Raw genomic sequence first — 14671 nt, forward strand, 5'->3', positions numbered from 1 at the left:
AAACAAACAATAAAAAATCAATTCTGTGCTTTTTAACAAATAACATTAGGAAACAATTCCTCCAGTTTTGTAATAAAGTGCGTTTTTTAATTTTTGCAACAACACACATACGTTTTACATTCATCAAATCCCATGTTACTCACCTAAAAAAGCACAATTGTAACAATTGAATACAAATTTATTGTTTACAACTAATTGTTTCACATGACTGTTCTAGAAAAATATCAGTGCATTTGAACCACTTGAGGCTAAAAACAAACAAAGGAAGTTGTAATTGTTTCCTGCAGAAAACTGTAACTACACACATTTGGGCTGTGCACAGCCTTTGTACAGTGTGTACCGTTAGAAGGTTTTCAAGAATAAGGCATAAAGACACAGAAGTAAACATTTATGTTAAGTGCAGACTGGCTTTGGAATAAGTTAGGGACTGTATAAAGGCGACCGAGGTAAGAAGAGATTCATCTGCAACTTTCCATAGATTCTAAATAAGAAATGGATGTTGTTTCCGGTCCCAAACTGAAGCCCAGGAAATGATAAATATGTCTTTGCTGAGTTCAGAAGGATTTTAAACAAAAGGAAGCAAGAGGAGGTGACTTCTCAGTCATTTTTAACTCAAGTAAAATCATTCCTGAAGCTCTTTTGGTCTGTCACAGATGTAAATAGAGTATTAATAATTATTGCATAATTTATGGCTGATATACCCGTAATTTTGGTTTACTTACCGAGAAACAGTTACACAGTCTATGGCTTGTCTAATCCACAATTAAATGGAAATCCATAATTAAATGATTATGACTCTAGATTGATCAGTAACTTAAAGTGAGTTAAAATACATTGATTGTTTTAAAACATCCCAACACATTTAACCCTAGAAACCTCAACCTGCATCATTTGGTACTAAAGTGTAGACAATCAACCACTTAAAGTTCTCATACAATCCCTTCGGCTGACACTTGATTTAAAGGTTTATCATCATTACGTGGCATGTCTTACCAAGTGCAGTAGTAGTACAGTACAGTATGTACTGTTGCATACGTACTGCTTTTGCTTGATTAATATATGAGCGAAGAACAGACATGTTTTACAATATCAAGTCCCTCTCTCAAATAATAAAAATAAGAAATCAGTCATCCGCAGGCACAGTGCACCTGCTGGTCTGGTGTTCAAAGAAAAGAACAGCATCTTAAAGGCTTCACTGAGTAAACCTTCCAAACCTTCAGTCACTGTGAGTCACCAGTTTTATCCCAAAAAGGATTCTGTTCTGAACGTGTGACCACAGTCTGATGCCTTCAGCTCTGGTCAAAATTGCTTCATAACACGAACGTTTCATGTCAATCTGTGGACTTGATGCTTGGCTGGAGTTGGGGGAGGAGGGCTGGGCTTCACAGGAGGCACAGGAGGAGGATTTGGTTTGGCTTCTTTGTACTGAAACAAAGAATTTAGACAAAGTTATACAGTGATAGACAGTATTGACACAAAGCCTGTGGTATCTACTGTTTATTTTACTCCTTCAGTTTGTAAATGCACTGAAATAACTGAAGTACCGAAAGATGCCATGTTTTAGATATGTGGGTGCAGTGCCACATCTGATCACTAGTATTTTAATGTATTTTTTAGGGTTGAAAAATGTGATCCAATAAAATTGTATAACTTTTAGACTTAAGATGTGATATCATTTTTAGGCTCAATGTTGGCTGAAGTGAGTACAGTGCTTCAGAATGGTGTGCAGTGGCTGTTCTGTGTACATTTTGTGCATTGCTCATTACCATCACCTCGGTCTATCAGCAGATAGTTAATAAAGGTATGGTGACTGTAAAAAGCAAACTTTTATTTTTACTTTTTTACCGTTGATTCAGATATTGTGTTCCTATGGTACATATTTTCTACAACCTGCAGTAACGCCAGCTTGTTGAGGGCCTGAACCATCCATGGCTGCCACCCCTAATAGAATGAATCAGTGGACTAAATAAGCCTGTGGGGAAAGGATGAGGTACATCCTGTCTGTGGGTCACGTATGGCCCCATGAGATAATCTGGTCAGGTCTGTGAGACTGTTCATACATGAGATAATACGTTTTTAGATATGAAAAAAGCCAATCTCAGCCATGTCACTGTTAAGAATGTGTTTTTCAACATGCAGTCATCAGCAGACATACACCATGTTATGTGAGCAAACAGCTGAGAGACTGAAACTTCATTCAGAAGAAGTCTGTAGGAGTTTTGTTGCTGCTGTGCTAGAACCAGACAAAGTCAAACTGTTCAACCTCGCCTGCAGTGAAACATCAGACTGATCAAAAACCATTCTGTGAGTGAGAGGTCACTGTAGGCAATGTACGGTTTAACCCGAGGTGAGGGTTTGTTATTGACATGAAAACCAGCTCAGAGGAGAATTACCATCATTGCCATTCTCTTTGCTATCATTTCACTATTAACTTACGCCAGGCTCCTCATCAGATTGGCCTAGTTCCTACTAACATATTCAAGAGGCTGTAAATACTGTATGTATTCAGACATTCAGTGTGGAATATGAAGGATGGAGGTCACAGCTCAAAACAAAGTCTTGTTTATGGGTGCATTTAGATTTTGCATGGAAGTGGAAACACTAAATACTTTTTCAACTACAAGCTGGAAACTTTCTGATCTGCAAATTTCAGGCTTTAAATACAACAGTATTTTTGGCAATGAGTGCACTATGATGAATGATAGACCCCTCGTTTCTAAATGACATCATCTGTCGTCAGCCTGCACAGAGGAAATGAGAGAGATGCTCAAAGTCATGACTCACCTGTGGTTTATTCAGTGGAGGTAAAGGTTTGGCTGGAGGTTGAGGTTTGTGCTGGAGTAAAAAAAAAGAAGTAGGAATAGTAGTTTAAACATTTTTGACTTTTTACTTCTTTAAACTTTTAAAAACTCAACATGTTCATACCATATAGTGAGGGAAACTACAGTAAAATGTTATAATGTTATTATATCTAACTCTGTTTGCAATTTACTTTCTGAGTTTTTTTTGTAAATTTGTAAATTTGTTTTTGTTTTACAAAAAATTTTTTTTTTTTTTTTGTAAATTAAACCTATTTGATCTCACTGATCAGTATCAGATGTGCTTGTAGCTGAAAAATGACCACTAACACGTCATTTCCTCTGCTATGTACTTTTCTACGATGCCCAACTGTTTCATCATCTCTTCAAAGTACAGATACTTATCTCTCTACCAAACCTCAATTTGCAGTAGATTGCAGCTAAACATACAAGTTTTATTGATGAAGCTTACCGGCTCAGTTTGTGAGGTAGACAACACTGATGATATGCGTGGAGGCTGTAAAAAAACGGCACATTTAATTCCGCACACAAATATCTAATAAATATACGACACATTGTTTGTTTCCCATTATTGTCTGTACCTGTGGAGCCGGTCTGCAGGGAGTCACAGCCATAAGAGGAGTGCAGGCTTGTGTTGCTGTTGATTGCATTAGCGTCGGCTGACTGATCTGAGGTCTCTCTTTGACACTCGCCTCGTTGAACATCGGGTTTAACTTAGCAGGAGCTGAGTGTACTTTCCTGCGGTGGAAAGACAGAAAGTGAGCTACATCCATAGACCTTATATTAGGTATTTCTAAAATGAATGGACCAGAAGCTGCAGTTAACCACCAGGGGTTGCTAAAGAAATGTCCATTTGAATGGAGGTCATTGGAAATTTGATTTTTAATATGATTTTACCTTTACCTGATACGCTTTGGTGTTAATCTCTAGTTAAATGAAATGTAACAACAGTTGTACAGCCACGGTCATTTGTTTAATAATCTGTTAAATTGGTCTTCTGTACTGTGTACTTTGTTGCCTTGATAGCTTAAGAAAGTTGACTAGCCACCTGACTAGTTGTAATATTGTGTTATACAATATATAGCAACAGTGAATAGTTGTAGTTTTTCAACAACTAAAATTTCCACTAACCTTTCTGTTTATGGCATTATTTGAGGCACAAAACAAACAAACAACAGTGTATGTATCAAAAAGATTAGCACAGTGTTTCTGCTAAATATGTTTTTAAATGGTGAAAGATTGAAGGCCCACAAAACCCCAGCATGGCGCTGAAATAACTCGTACAGATCCTACATAGTCAGTCAGTCACAGCTTAGTTCTCACTACCTTTTAGAAGTGTAGTTGTCAACCTTGTCCTTTTTACAGCATATTAGTCCAGAGATAACGACAGCAACTATTAGGAGAATACAAAGAGCTGCACACACACCAGCTATTATCCAGTTTTGACCTGCAGGCACAGACAGGGAGATTACACATTATAACAGTATATACACTACACAAACATCACTGTTAACATACAAATTCATTGCACTTTACATCAATGGAGAACTTACATTCATGAGGCTGATTCAAGTAAATTTATAATTAATAAATAAGAGTCTACATACAAAATTCAAAATTTGTTGTTGTAATGTATTAATTAAATGTAAAAATTGTTAGTTTAGCTTGAAACTTGATAACGACTTAAAATTACACATCTCTTCATTGTCTCGGAAAACAAAGAGTAAAATTGTTCAATTTTTATAAACAAAACCCAATAACTGTAGGCTGTAGACCCATGGAGTCAGATGATTCATTTATAAAGTTATCATTATGTTAGTTCCAGTACTGTTAACTTATACACAATGTTAATAAAAAGCACGCGCATGTATTAGTTTAACTTGTTTTTTTTTTATATTCTGTACTAATATTATAGAATACTTTTTGCTATGCACAGAAATAATTCATCACTTCTGTTTGTGGTGGCAGAAACAAAAGTGAAAGGTCTGTAGTTCTAGTCAGTAACACTGATATTTTTTATCAGCACATTTTGCTCTTCTGAGGAAAATGCAGATGAAAACATTTTACTAAAGAAATATTGGTTTCATCACTTCTTTCTTTTGAACCGGATGTCAAACGTGTCATGCCAACTCCTGACGTGTTTCATAACTTCCCTGCATTTATAGATTGCATGCAGATTCCTTGTATGGACTTAAAATTAATTAAAACAAAATCTATTGACATTTAATAGATTACCCCACATAATAATGAAGAAAGCACCAGGGAGCAGTTTTGGTGTAATGTGCGGCCCATTTATGAACAAGTTAGCTGTCCTTGAAGCTTATGTCTCCCTCCTAAGGTGTAGCTAAGGTGAAAGGTTCATTGTGCACAAACTTTCCCTTATATCAGGCACATTACCTTAACAGAAATTATGTGAGCAACAAAACTCAATTCTAGGAGGGGAAAAGACCAGAGTCTGTAACTAGCTTTGGTCCAGATTGATCCTATCTTGTAAATTAATCATTTTTGCAAAGTCTTCTGACACAGTAGGTTAAATGGTGTTTTAAAAGTGATTGTCCTTGCCTTTCTCTTGTGTAATCATTTGAAACAATGTTAAGTCTACCTTTAAATGGAGTTAAAGCAAAGATAATTTTAGACTTTGTCTGAGACACATATTTGGACTTGATTTTATCAGGAACAAAGGATGATGATTTTGCCAAATATGCCATCACTCATATTGAGTCATCCATGCCTAATACTTTTAAGAACTATGATTCTTTAGCTTGCAAAGCAAATACTATTTTTACTGGTGCAGCTCATTTTAAGACTTTTGGTTTTCAGTTAAAACCATGTCTTAAGCAACCAAATTGTCGTTACACATATTTTCTGTCACATAGTGACTAGAGATCCAGTACAAAGTTCAGTACCTTGAGGTGAATCTGTGTACTGTGCGTCACAGTACGGTGGAGCCCAGCCTGGATCACAATGACATTCGTTCTTGTGATTACAAACCTGAAGGTTAAACACACAAAAAAAGTTATTTACAACACGTGCCCTTTGGCCTAGAATAAATCTGAGTGAATTCCACTTTCGTGAAACCTCCTAACACACCCCGTTATTGTTGCACTTCTTTCTACAATCTTCTGGTTTCCCATAAACTGACAAATCCACACATTTATTATCCAGGCAAACCTGTAAATAAAAGAATGCTTGTTAAAAGGCACATGGGCTCTGGTATACAGTTCTTATACTGTGTCTCCTTGTTTCTGAGTCTACCTTATTTGGTCCACATTTGGTTCCTTTGGGCACCATGTCAATTTTTCTGATTGTATAATCATCCACCACCAGTTTACACTCATGACCTTGCACGGTGTAGGCTGCCCTTCTACCTGTGATGGACTCACCGCCTCCTTGACCAAATATAGATCCACACTTGGCCTTCCTGTAAAGAAAAAGGAAACAATAACAAATTGATCAAGCGATAAAATTGGCTTGGAAGTATAATATCTTCTTCTTGATGACAAAGATGCTGCTATTTTGTACTGTAAGTCTTAGTAGCCAGAATTTAAGTGATGGCGTAATTAATAAGGTTTAAGACAAAATTGTTTTCGGGATGAACACGGATTTGGAGAAGTAAGAGAGTTTGGGAAAGTTTTGCACTTAAGCGTTAACTGCTTTTATCTGCTTAGACCCATGGGGCAAATCCTTGTGGTAACAATGTTCATCAAGTTTAAATCATTTGAGTCCTACAGTAAAGTGCTATGGCTCAGTTTGATGGTGGCAAAGGATATTGCTGTATTTATCAACTGGAAGTTGTCACAATAGATACTACTGGAGCATTTGAAATCTGTGTAAACTAAGGAGCCAAACAGGAGTGAGCCACATGTTTGAACTTGGCTTTGGGGAGCCATTTTGTCCAACATCTTTATTAATACTCTTTATTAAAAAAAAAAAAAAAAAAAAAGCAAAAGGAATGCCTTCAGGACATTCAGTGCAATAATACATACTGTGCAGCACACTTAATGTATCCATTTTTGATCTTTCCACAGTTTGAGCCTTCCGCACCACGTTTATTTAGATCAAAACACACATTAGGTCCAACTCTCGATCCTGTGGAACAAAAAAAGTGTAGTTAGAAGCCTATTGGTGACAGGAGAGTGAACTATTTAGTAAAGGGCCAGTATGCTTGTCACACCTTGTCCAAACAGCCTCCAGCAGTGATACTCATATGATGGACATTTGCCGTTGTAGCAGTAGCCCTGTACGTGGTTGTAGCACGGTTTGCCATTCATTACAAAGCTGTCTTCAGGACAATACTCTGATAAGCCATCGCAGTATTCAGAGAGGTCACACTCTCCAGCCGACTTTCTGCACAAACTTCCAGCAGCTTTAACCTGTGAGTCAAATGTGTAGGTGATAACATTTAAAAAAAAATCTATTAAATCAAGTTGCGATGGTAGTAGTTTAAGTGTGCCTAAATTTCTACATTATTCTATTCTTATACATTTATACATTTCTACATTCTACATTAGATGTTTTCAGTAAGAAGCACTTCTTCTTCCTGTCTTTTTTTGAGGAAGGATGTGGTGAAAAAATTCTTCATGGAAACAGGAGAGCATCACCTTCTGTTTCCTGTTATTTTTGCACTGGAAAGGAAAATGAACTACTTGTCATTGTGACACAGCAGACCACTGCACACAACCAAAAGTGACCTCTGCACTTTACTCATCACCAAAGTGAACAGGGGGCAGCTTAGGTGCCTGTGGAGCAGTGTGTGAGGATGGTGCCTTGCTCAGGGCACCTCAGTGGACTCAAACCTGAAACCTTCACCACCACTGTCCCACCTCTGATGCAGATTTTATAGGGCAATCTAAGAGTAACCATCATCTGGCTCCACTGACTAAAATATCTCAACTTTTAAATGGAAAGAGGTTTCTAATCTTGCTTTAGACTGTTACATTAAATAAGTCGTTTAAAAGAAGCTTTACCTGACAGTCTTCACAGCACTGTCCGTGAGCACATTGGGCTCCTTCAGTAAGACGACATGTTGAGGCGTCACAGCAACGATTTTGGCATTCCTAGAAAGGAACACATAATTTTTTATTTATGTATAATGGTGTGGTGATGAATAAGGTCAGATTCTGAATCTTACACACATACATCCAGTATCTGCCAACAAACACTCCCCCAAGATGTGAGCACACAGGAAAGCTATGTTAACTCTTTGTAGCCAAACATTGGTGAAGTAATGCCTTACTGTAATTTCCTCAAGTTTAAAAACTATATATAAGCAGTCCAAAAAATAACAAGAACAAGTTTATGTAAAAAATGTTCATCAACTTTTATTCTGATATTTCTGCAGCCCCCCACCACCATCACCTATCATTGGAAATGATCACAGAATTTCCAACAATAGTTGAGGGCAACTGGACAGAACTTTTGTCTTATTTGAGGGCTAAATGTGAGACTAAGACTGTAAAGCAATGTCATTTAAAGGAAGGGGTTTATCAGTGGCTTCCCTTACTCTGCCTCCACACTAAGCTTTTACCTCCACTGTTCCACAGTCACACTCCTCCCCAGGTTCCAACAGTGCGTTGCCACAACGAGGCCCCACAGGGATGATCTTAGTGGGGCTGGGTTTATCCAAACAGCTAGGCTGAGCCCGCTCCATGTACTCAGCCAGCTGATCCACACTACAGCTGCTGAAGAACTCTGGGAAAGCTTCACTTTCTGTCCTGAAGATGGGGGGATTCAGATATGACAGATTACTCACTGTTGGGTCGTTAGTTCCAGTCTTGGGTATAAAAGTAGACATGCTCATTACACAGAAGTATATGGCCAGTCATGACATTACTAAAAACCATTGTTTTAGTTTTCTAAGTGCAGTCAATAACTGTTGGTTTTAAACAAAGTAAGTGAAGCCAGGAGTTACACACTCAGTGTACTGTAGGACTAAGACGTTCCAGTTGCCAAATATAAAATAAAAACATTCAGATAACCAGCTCAGACTTGACCACTGGGAAATTCCTAAGAATTTGTTATATCTAATTGCAACTGCTCTGGGTCCTTTAACACATCCCACTGATCATGGCCTTTTTTAAATTAAATTGATAATTAATTATTGCTTAATTGTGATTCAAACATACCCTTTGATTAGTTAGATGAAAAATTGTAATCATTTGAAAGCCCTAGCATCTTATTGTTTTTGATCTTACCATTATTAAAGACAATGACTGTACAGTTAGGCAAAACAATGGTTTTACTAACATATTAGACCATAATAAATAATTAGGCTAGAATTTACAACATTACAAGAATTTACAAATGATCGGTATATTTTTTTACCCAAGTTTTTCTGCCATTACACAGTTTCCACTGCGAGATGAACCACAAACACAGTCTGCGGTATCATGGGATAAGCCAAAATTATGACCCATCTCATGAGCAAGAGTTGAAGCCAGGCCAATTGGGTTATCATGGTGATCCTGGTGGTGAAATGCAGAATATATCAAATAATACTGACACTCTTAGCTCCATCCCAGTGTATGTAGGCAACAATTTAGAGAACAAACCTGATTGACTCCACCTGAGTTTTCAGCACACATTGCAAACTTATTTGCCAGTCCAACTGTGTCTTTGTCAAACTTTTTACCACTGTCAAAAAGAAAGACAATTAAATTACAGTGAAATATACAGTTAAAACTGAGCTTCAGCTTCTGCACAGATTTTTAACAATGATACTCACGTTACAAACTGCGCATTGTCGTGTTTTGTCCTCTGCAGAAGCTCAGTCTGGCGCCACATCAGGAAATTGTCCAGCGTTGTCTCTGAATTAATATCAACATCTATAAAGTCCCTTTGTGTCCAAATCTCCAAGCCCACCAGCATGACATAAATGTTTAGAGGTTGATACACCTGCATAAAAAGAGACACTCTTCAGGGATGATGTGCATCAATAGGACATAGACATAAAGATGACAAAAAAAACCCATCAAATATTCACCTTACGGTATGTAAAATTACCTTGTTGACGTGATTTATAGCTGCAAGAATTCGGGATCTGGTCTCACTTCCATACCGTTTATACTAGAGGTAGAACAGAGAAGGACATGGTCATATTTGTCTAGTGGTACAGTGATGGCTGGGAAAGAATTCAAGATAAAATTTACCTCTGCGTTGTCAACCACTACAAACAGCTCCACAAACCACTGGGTGATGGGTTTAGTTTTCTGAACGGGACACAGAAAAACATGTTAATTACAATATAAATGTTCATATGAAAAAAAAATCGTTTACATGTTTTAGAAATTATTTTATGATCACTATCCCTTTAAAAATTCAACATATTTATATTGTATGTATGACCTACCCAAGATCTGGACCTGAAAAGACCAGCTAGACGAGGGACTTGATCCTGGTCCTGTTCTCGGTCATACAGCATAGTGTTGTTTGACTCTGTTCCACTGCTGCGACGGTAAAGTGCGTGATCTTGGCTCTCAGATTTCCCCAGGGGCTCAATCAGGTAAACCTGCTGATGAGCCCTCACAAAGCCACTATAAATACAGCAATACACAGGAAGATTTTACCTCCAAACAGTACGTCATTTTAGTCAAGAAAATAGGAGTGTTGGTTTTTATGGGCAAAGTAACAAAAAAAGCAAACATGCTAAGATCTAATGTAAATGGGTAAACTTTTTAAACTTTTTTTAAAAAGCCGTGACCTTGCAAGTAATTTAAGCGTATCACAAGGTCACGGGTTATTTTAAGGTTAACCTAGATTATAGCATTAAAAAGTTGGACAGGAAAAATTGGTAAATATTTGCAAAAGGTTTGAAAATTGCCCCAACAAAAATTAAAACTACCTAAAAAATAAAACACCTAAAAGTTACCCAACAAGGTTGCTTAAATTAATCTATTGCAAAAATGTAAGAACTAAAGGAAGGCTAAAATTGGGTCATATGATGATCTTAATATATATATATATATATGTATATATATATATCTTAAAGTTTGTTAAAACTATGGGCACTAGATAATATTTTTTTCACTGGTACAAAAAGAGAAATAACTTATATTTATTCTTACTTTTTTGGGAGATTTTTTTTATTGACTTTTTTGTATTTTTTTTTAACTCATGATGTAAATCTTAAAAAAACAAATGATTACTAAATGTCATGAGGAAAGACATTTCACAAGGATTTATGACATACTCTCTCACATTAAGACAGAGGAAAACTTTAAAATGAGAAGTGAAGTTGTGGAAATGTCTCACCTGAGGCCTGAACAAATCCCCACACTGACCGAAGAGTCTGTCACTCCTTCAATATGGCCGTGATAATAACAGTGATCCTACAGGACAATGCAGCTGTAAGATTAGGTTACATAATAAAGGTCCATCTAGTACAAAGGCAACATTTTAACAATGCAACCTTGAATATAACATCTAATGTTTTTCTAGAGTGTTTTCTTAAAATCAAGAACTCGTTATGGACTTTGGCAGCAAGTCGATTCATTGAGTGTTCGTCTTTCTTTAGTCTTTCTCTGCTCTTTGTTTAACCTCTATTTATAAATAGAGTAAGCTATGAGGCAACTTGGTATTTATTCTCAGGATGAGGGTTAAAAACTTACCTGATGACTCGGTGACGTTGTAACTCTTTTACCATATTTGGAATAATGTGTTTCAGTGTAACCTTCTCCAATAAGATTCCTGATATATTTAGGTAGAAAGAAGAAAAACCAAATTGTTTAATCTTATTAAGTGTATTTCATTTACAGGGTAAAAATAACAACTTTTGGCATTTTGAATGATTTGGATTCACTTTTTAAAAATATATCGTTTATTGCCTTTTGAGCTGACCTTTGGCTAGTTTCAGTTTTTAGGTGATTTTGAATCACCTTTAACCTTACTTAAGCTATTTCTAGGTTTACTTTTAGCTTTATCCTTGGCTGACCTTTAATCCTTTTTGCCACAACTTTTGCTGGTTACTACTGTGGAAGGATACCTTCTCTAGACTTTAACTGCTTTAATCATTGTGTTATATTTATTTAACCATTTTTAAACCAGCTACCACTTATCTCTTTGGAATCCTGCAACACTCAGTGTCTGGCGTGTGACAGATAAACATGGATGAAATACACACACCCTGCATAGCTACAGTATGTCATGGCAGTTTTGCTCGCTACAGAAGTATCCAGTTTTTGACCCCTTAAGCAGTTTTTGGAGGAAATGCTAATAATACTATTAGAGGTATTTACCCAAAATGGTTGATCATTTCTTAGGGGAAATATTTGACAAAGCAGGGAAAAATTACCAGTTCTTCTCCAAATTAATGACATGTTGCTTCCCTTCTATGGCTAACTTGTACTGCACGGAATCAGGATAAAGCTGAAAAACAAAACAAAAACACACACACACCGATGAGTGAGATGAACAGCTGTAAGTAAGCTGAGTAAGTCAGACTCACATTCTTTACTCAGTATTAATTACTGAAGGAGATATTCAATTTACTAATGTTAAACATAATGTCATGGTTCTTTAATAGTAGGATTAATATAGAAAATGTGTGGCTGTGATAATTAAGAAGAAAATGAGTAAATAAGTAACATACATATCAAAAACATACATGTCATTTAATTTGAATAGAATTAAAAATTAAATTGTTTAACTGTGTCACTTTTAACACTCTTAGTGAATAATAAGGAGCAAAGTACGAGAGAGAGCTAAGCCTCAGTGTGTGAGGCTCAGGTGATGAAGGTTGTTCCCTTACCTGGTTTTTCTTTAGACTCCTCTTGTGTCGCCCCAGGATCCTCTGGGGTCTGACCACCTCGTACTGCTCCACATTAGACAGCAGGGCAGAGCTCTGCACCAGACAGACTGCAGACAACAGCAACAACAGTGTCACACACAACTAAATTCTTTACACGGTGTGGAAACAGTGTGAACAACAGACTCTTCTGAACTCAACCCATCGAGAACACACATTTGTCCTTACTGACACGTGATGTTAAAGTTTCCAACACATTAGAAAACGGAAGTTCTAAATATAATTTAAATGTGTGAAGCATGATTGTTTAGTCTTGATGACATCACCTATGCTTTTTAAACAATTTATACAGTCATAATGTTGAGCTTTTTGCAATGTTGTTTTTCTTTCATGCTGTTTAACAAATCAATTACTCTAATTTTCTACATTTGTGTAAAATCTTTGGCTGTTTTTAGATTTTCTTTTGGCAATTTACAAAAACATTTTGGGATTAAACTCTTAAGCTTGGCCAACTTTTAGAACTTTTGAACATACTGTATATAGTTCTGTTGGGAATTTTACGTTATTTCGGCTATATTAGGGTATTGTTTGGTTCATTTGAATCACCTTGGGTGCTTTTGCCGAGTTGTCATAGTTGTATTATATTTTCACATCCTTTTCTCTATTTTTGCACAATGTCCAGTATGCAGTTTTATATGCAGTTTAACTATTGCAAAACGTTAGGTTTTCTAATTTTGTACTATTCCGCTTCTCTAACGGTTTTAAAGTTTACAACTTTTACACATTTACATCTACGTTTGTGTTATGTTTGTATATTCACATTTTTAGCTACCTCTAAGATTTAACAATACTAAAAGATTGTAGCACATTTATGTTAACACTGATTATGCAGGAGAGAAACTTTAATTATTTTAGTAGCCAGTTTATAGCAATTAAAAAAAAAAAAGAAATAACAATGACATTAAGCCCAGGCATTGGAACTTATGAAAATACAGGCTGGTGGTCTGCCTGCTGGGCATTGCTGCCTGACGCACCTCCACCAGTGCCTTTTTTCTACAATGTCTACTATGTTTTAAGTTATTGATCAACTTTAATCAATGACGTTATTGATCAGCTGATTTTTACACTTACTTTGAATACTCGATAACTGCACGGACATTAAAAATCGTGTTATGTTCGAATTTTAACGATATGTGAGCGGTTTTGTATCCGTTATCCCGAAACAGAAAAGCGACTGCTTGATAAAACATAATAACAATAGTAAATTACCCCTGTAATAAAATTTGATTTGAGCAGAAACTTACCGCATGTCATCCACAGAGTTAACATGTCGACGTACTAACTGTCCCCGGCCGCTGCTTCGCCGCTGTTCTTCTCTCCTCCACAGTGAATCATCACTGACTTGGGCCACGCCTTCATGTACGGCTTATCGCCGCCTCAGTGATTTACCGGAAAGACCCCGTCAAGGCAGCCAAGCTTTAGTAAAACCATGCGAACTTCCGTTTAATTAAAGTGAGAAGAAGCAGAGCAGAGCACGCCGTCAACGTTTATATTTACTCAGCTGGAGCTGTTTCTCTTGGACATCTTAAGTAGTTTTCAAATGTTGGTCCGCCACCCCGAGAGATCCGTGGACATACGACTGTTTGTGTTTATACGATGTTTTGGATTTTTAAAGTAGACTCGGTTTTTGTAGCTCAGTAGTGTACGAGATTTGTTCATGTGTGGCAGGGCCACTAGTAATCTAACAATCTCATCTCAACGCACAAAGGCAGCATTGTTCACGTACACTGTAGAATGTACAATTATTGTATTTCATATTACACTTTTGTTTTGAAGGTGGTCTGGCTGTACTTCTGGTATGACTTCGGTTGGTGTCATAGACCACAAGAATTCCAGAAACGTCTGTCATGATGTGTCACTTAGAAATGACTTCAACATTACACATATCATTAAGACATAATAAAGTATTTACATACATATCAATAAGACTGAATAATTCAATCAGCGACAGCCAATGACTGTCTGCAGTTGAGCAGTTAGTGGTTCGCCACAAGGACAAAAAGGGCCAACGATACATCAGTGTGTAATAAGCAAACATCTGAAAAACTTG

General features: G+C 36.8%; 1 protein-coding gene across 2 annotated transcripts; it reads right to left on the bottom strand.

The window, feature by feature from the left end:
* Window positions 1-60: 60 nt before the first annotated feature.
* On the bottom strand, window positions 61-14545 carry adam8b (ADAM metallopeptidase domain 8b). 2 transcript variants are annotated; one of them, XM_008337596.3, is made up of 23 exons: window positions 13866-14545; window positions 12565-12671; window positions 12109-12182; window positions 11426-11504; window positions 11070-11146; window positions 10168-10351; window positions 9968-10027; window positions 9822-9884; window positions 9544-9713; window positions 9371-9452; window positions 9144-9283; window positions 8347-8533; window positions 7787-7876; window positions 6994-7192; window positions 6806-6908; window positions 6075-6240; window positions 5910-5990; window positions 5726-5810; window positions 4146-4266; window positions 3401-3557; window positions 3271-3315; window positions 2785-2835; window positions 61-1425 (listed from the first exon to the last, which is right to left on the bottom strand). In XM_008337596.3, the coding sequence occupies exons 1-23, from the start codon at window positions 13888-13890 to the stop codon at window positions 1327-1329; spliced, it is 2445 nt and encodes an 814-aa protein (XP_008335818.1). In that variant the 5' UTR covers window positions 13891-14545; the 3' UTR covers window positions 61-1326. The 2 variants fall into 2 exon arrangements, with proteins under 2 accessions (XP_008335818.1, XP_024909606.1); XM_025053838.1 differs by lacking the exons at window positions 11426-11504; window positions 13866-14545 and having other exon boundaries at window positions 12565-12608.
* Window positions 14546-14671: the final 126 nt, after the last annotated feature.

Source organism: Cynoglossus semilaevis, unplaced genomic scaffold (assembly GCF_000523025.1).
Source record: "Cynoglossus semilaevis isolate Cse_v1.0 unplaced genomic scaffold, Cse_v1.0 scaffold1563, whole genome shotgun sequence".
NCBI classification, from domain to species: domain Eukaryota; kingdom Metazoa; phylum Chordata; class Actinopteri; order Pleuronectiformes; family Cynoglossidae; genus Cynoglossus; species Cynoglossus semilaevis.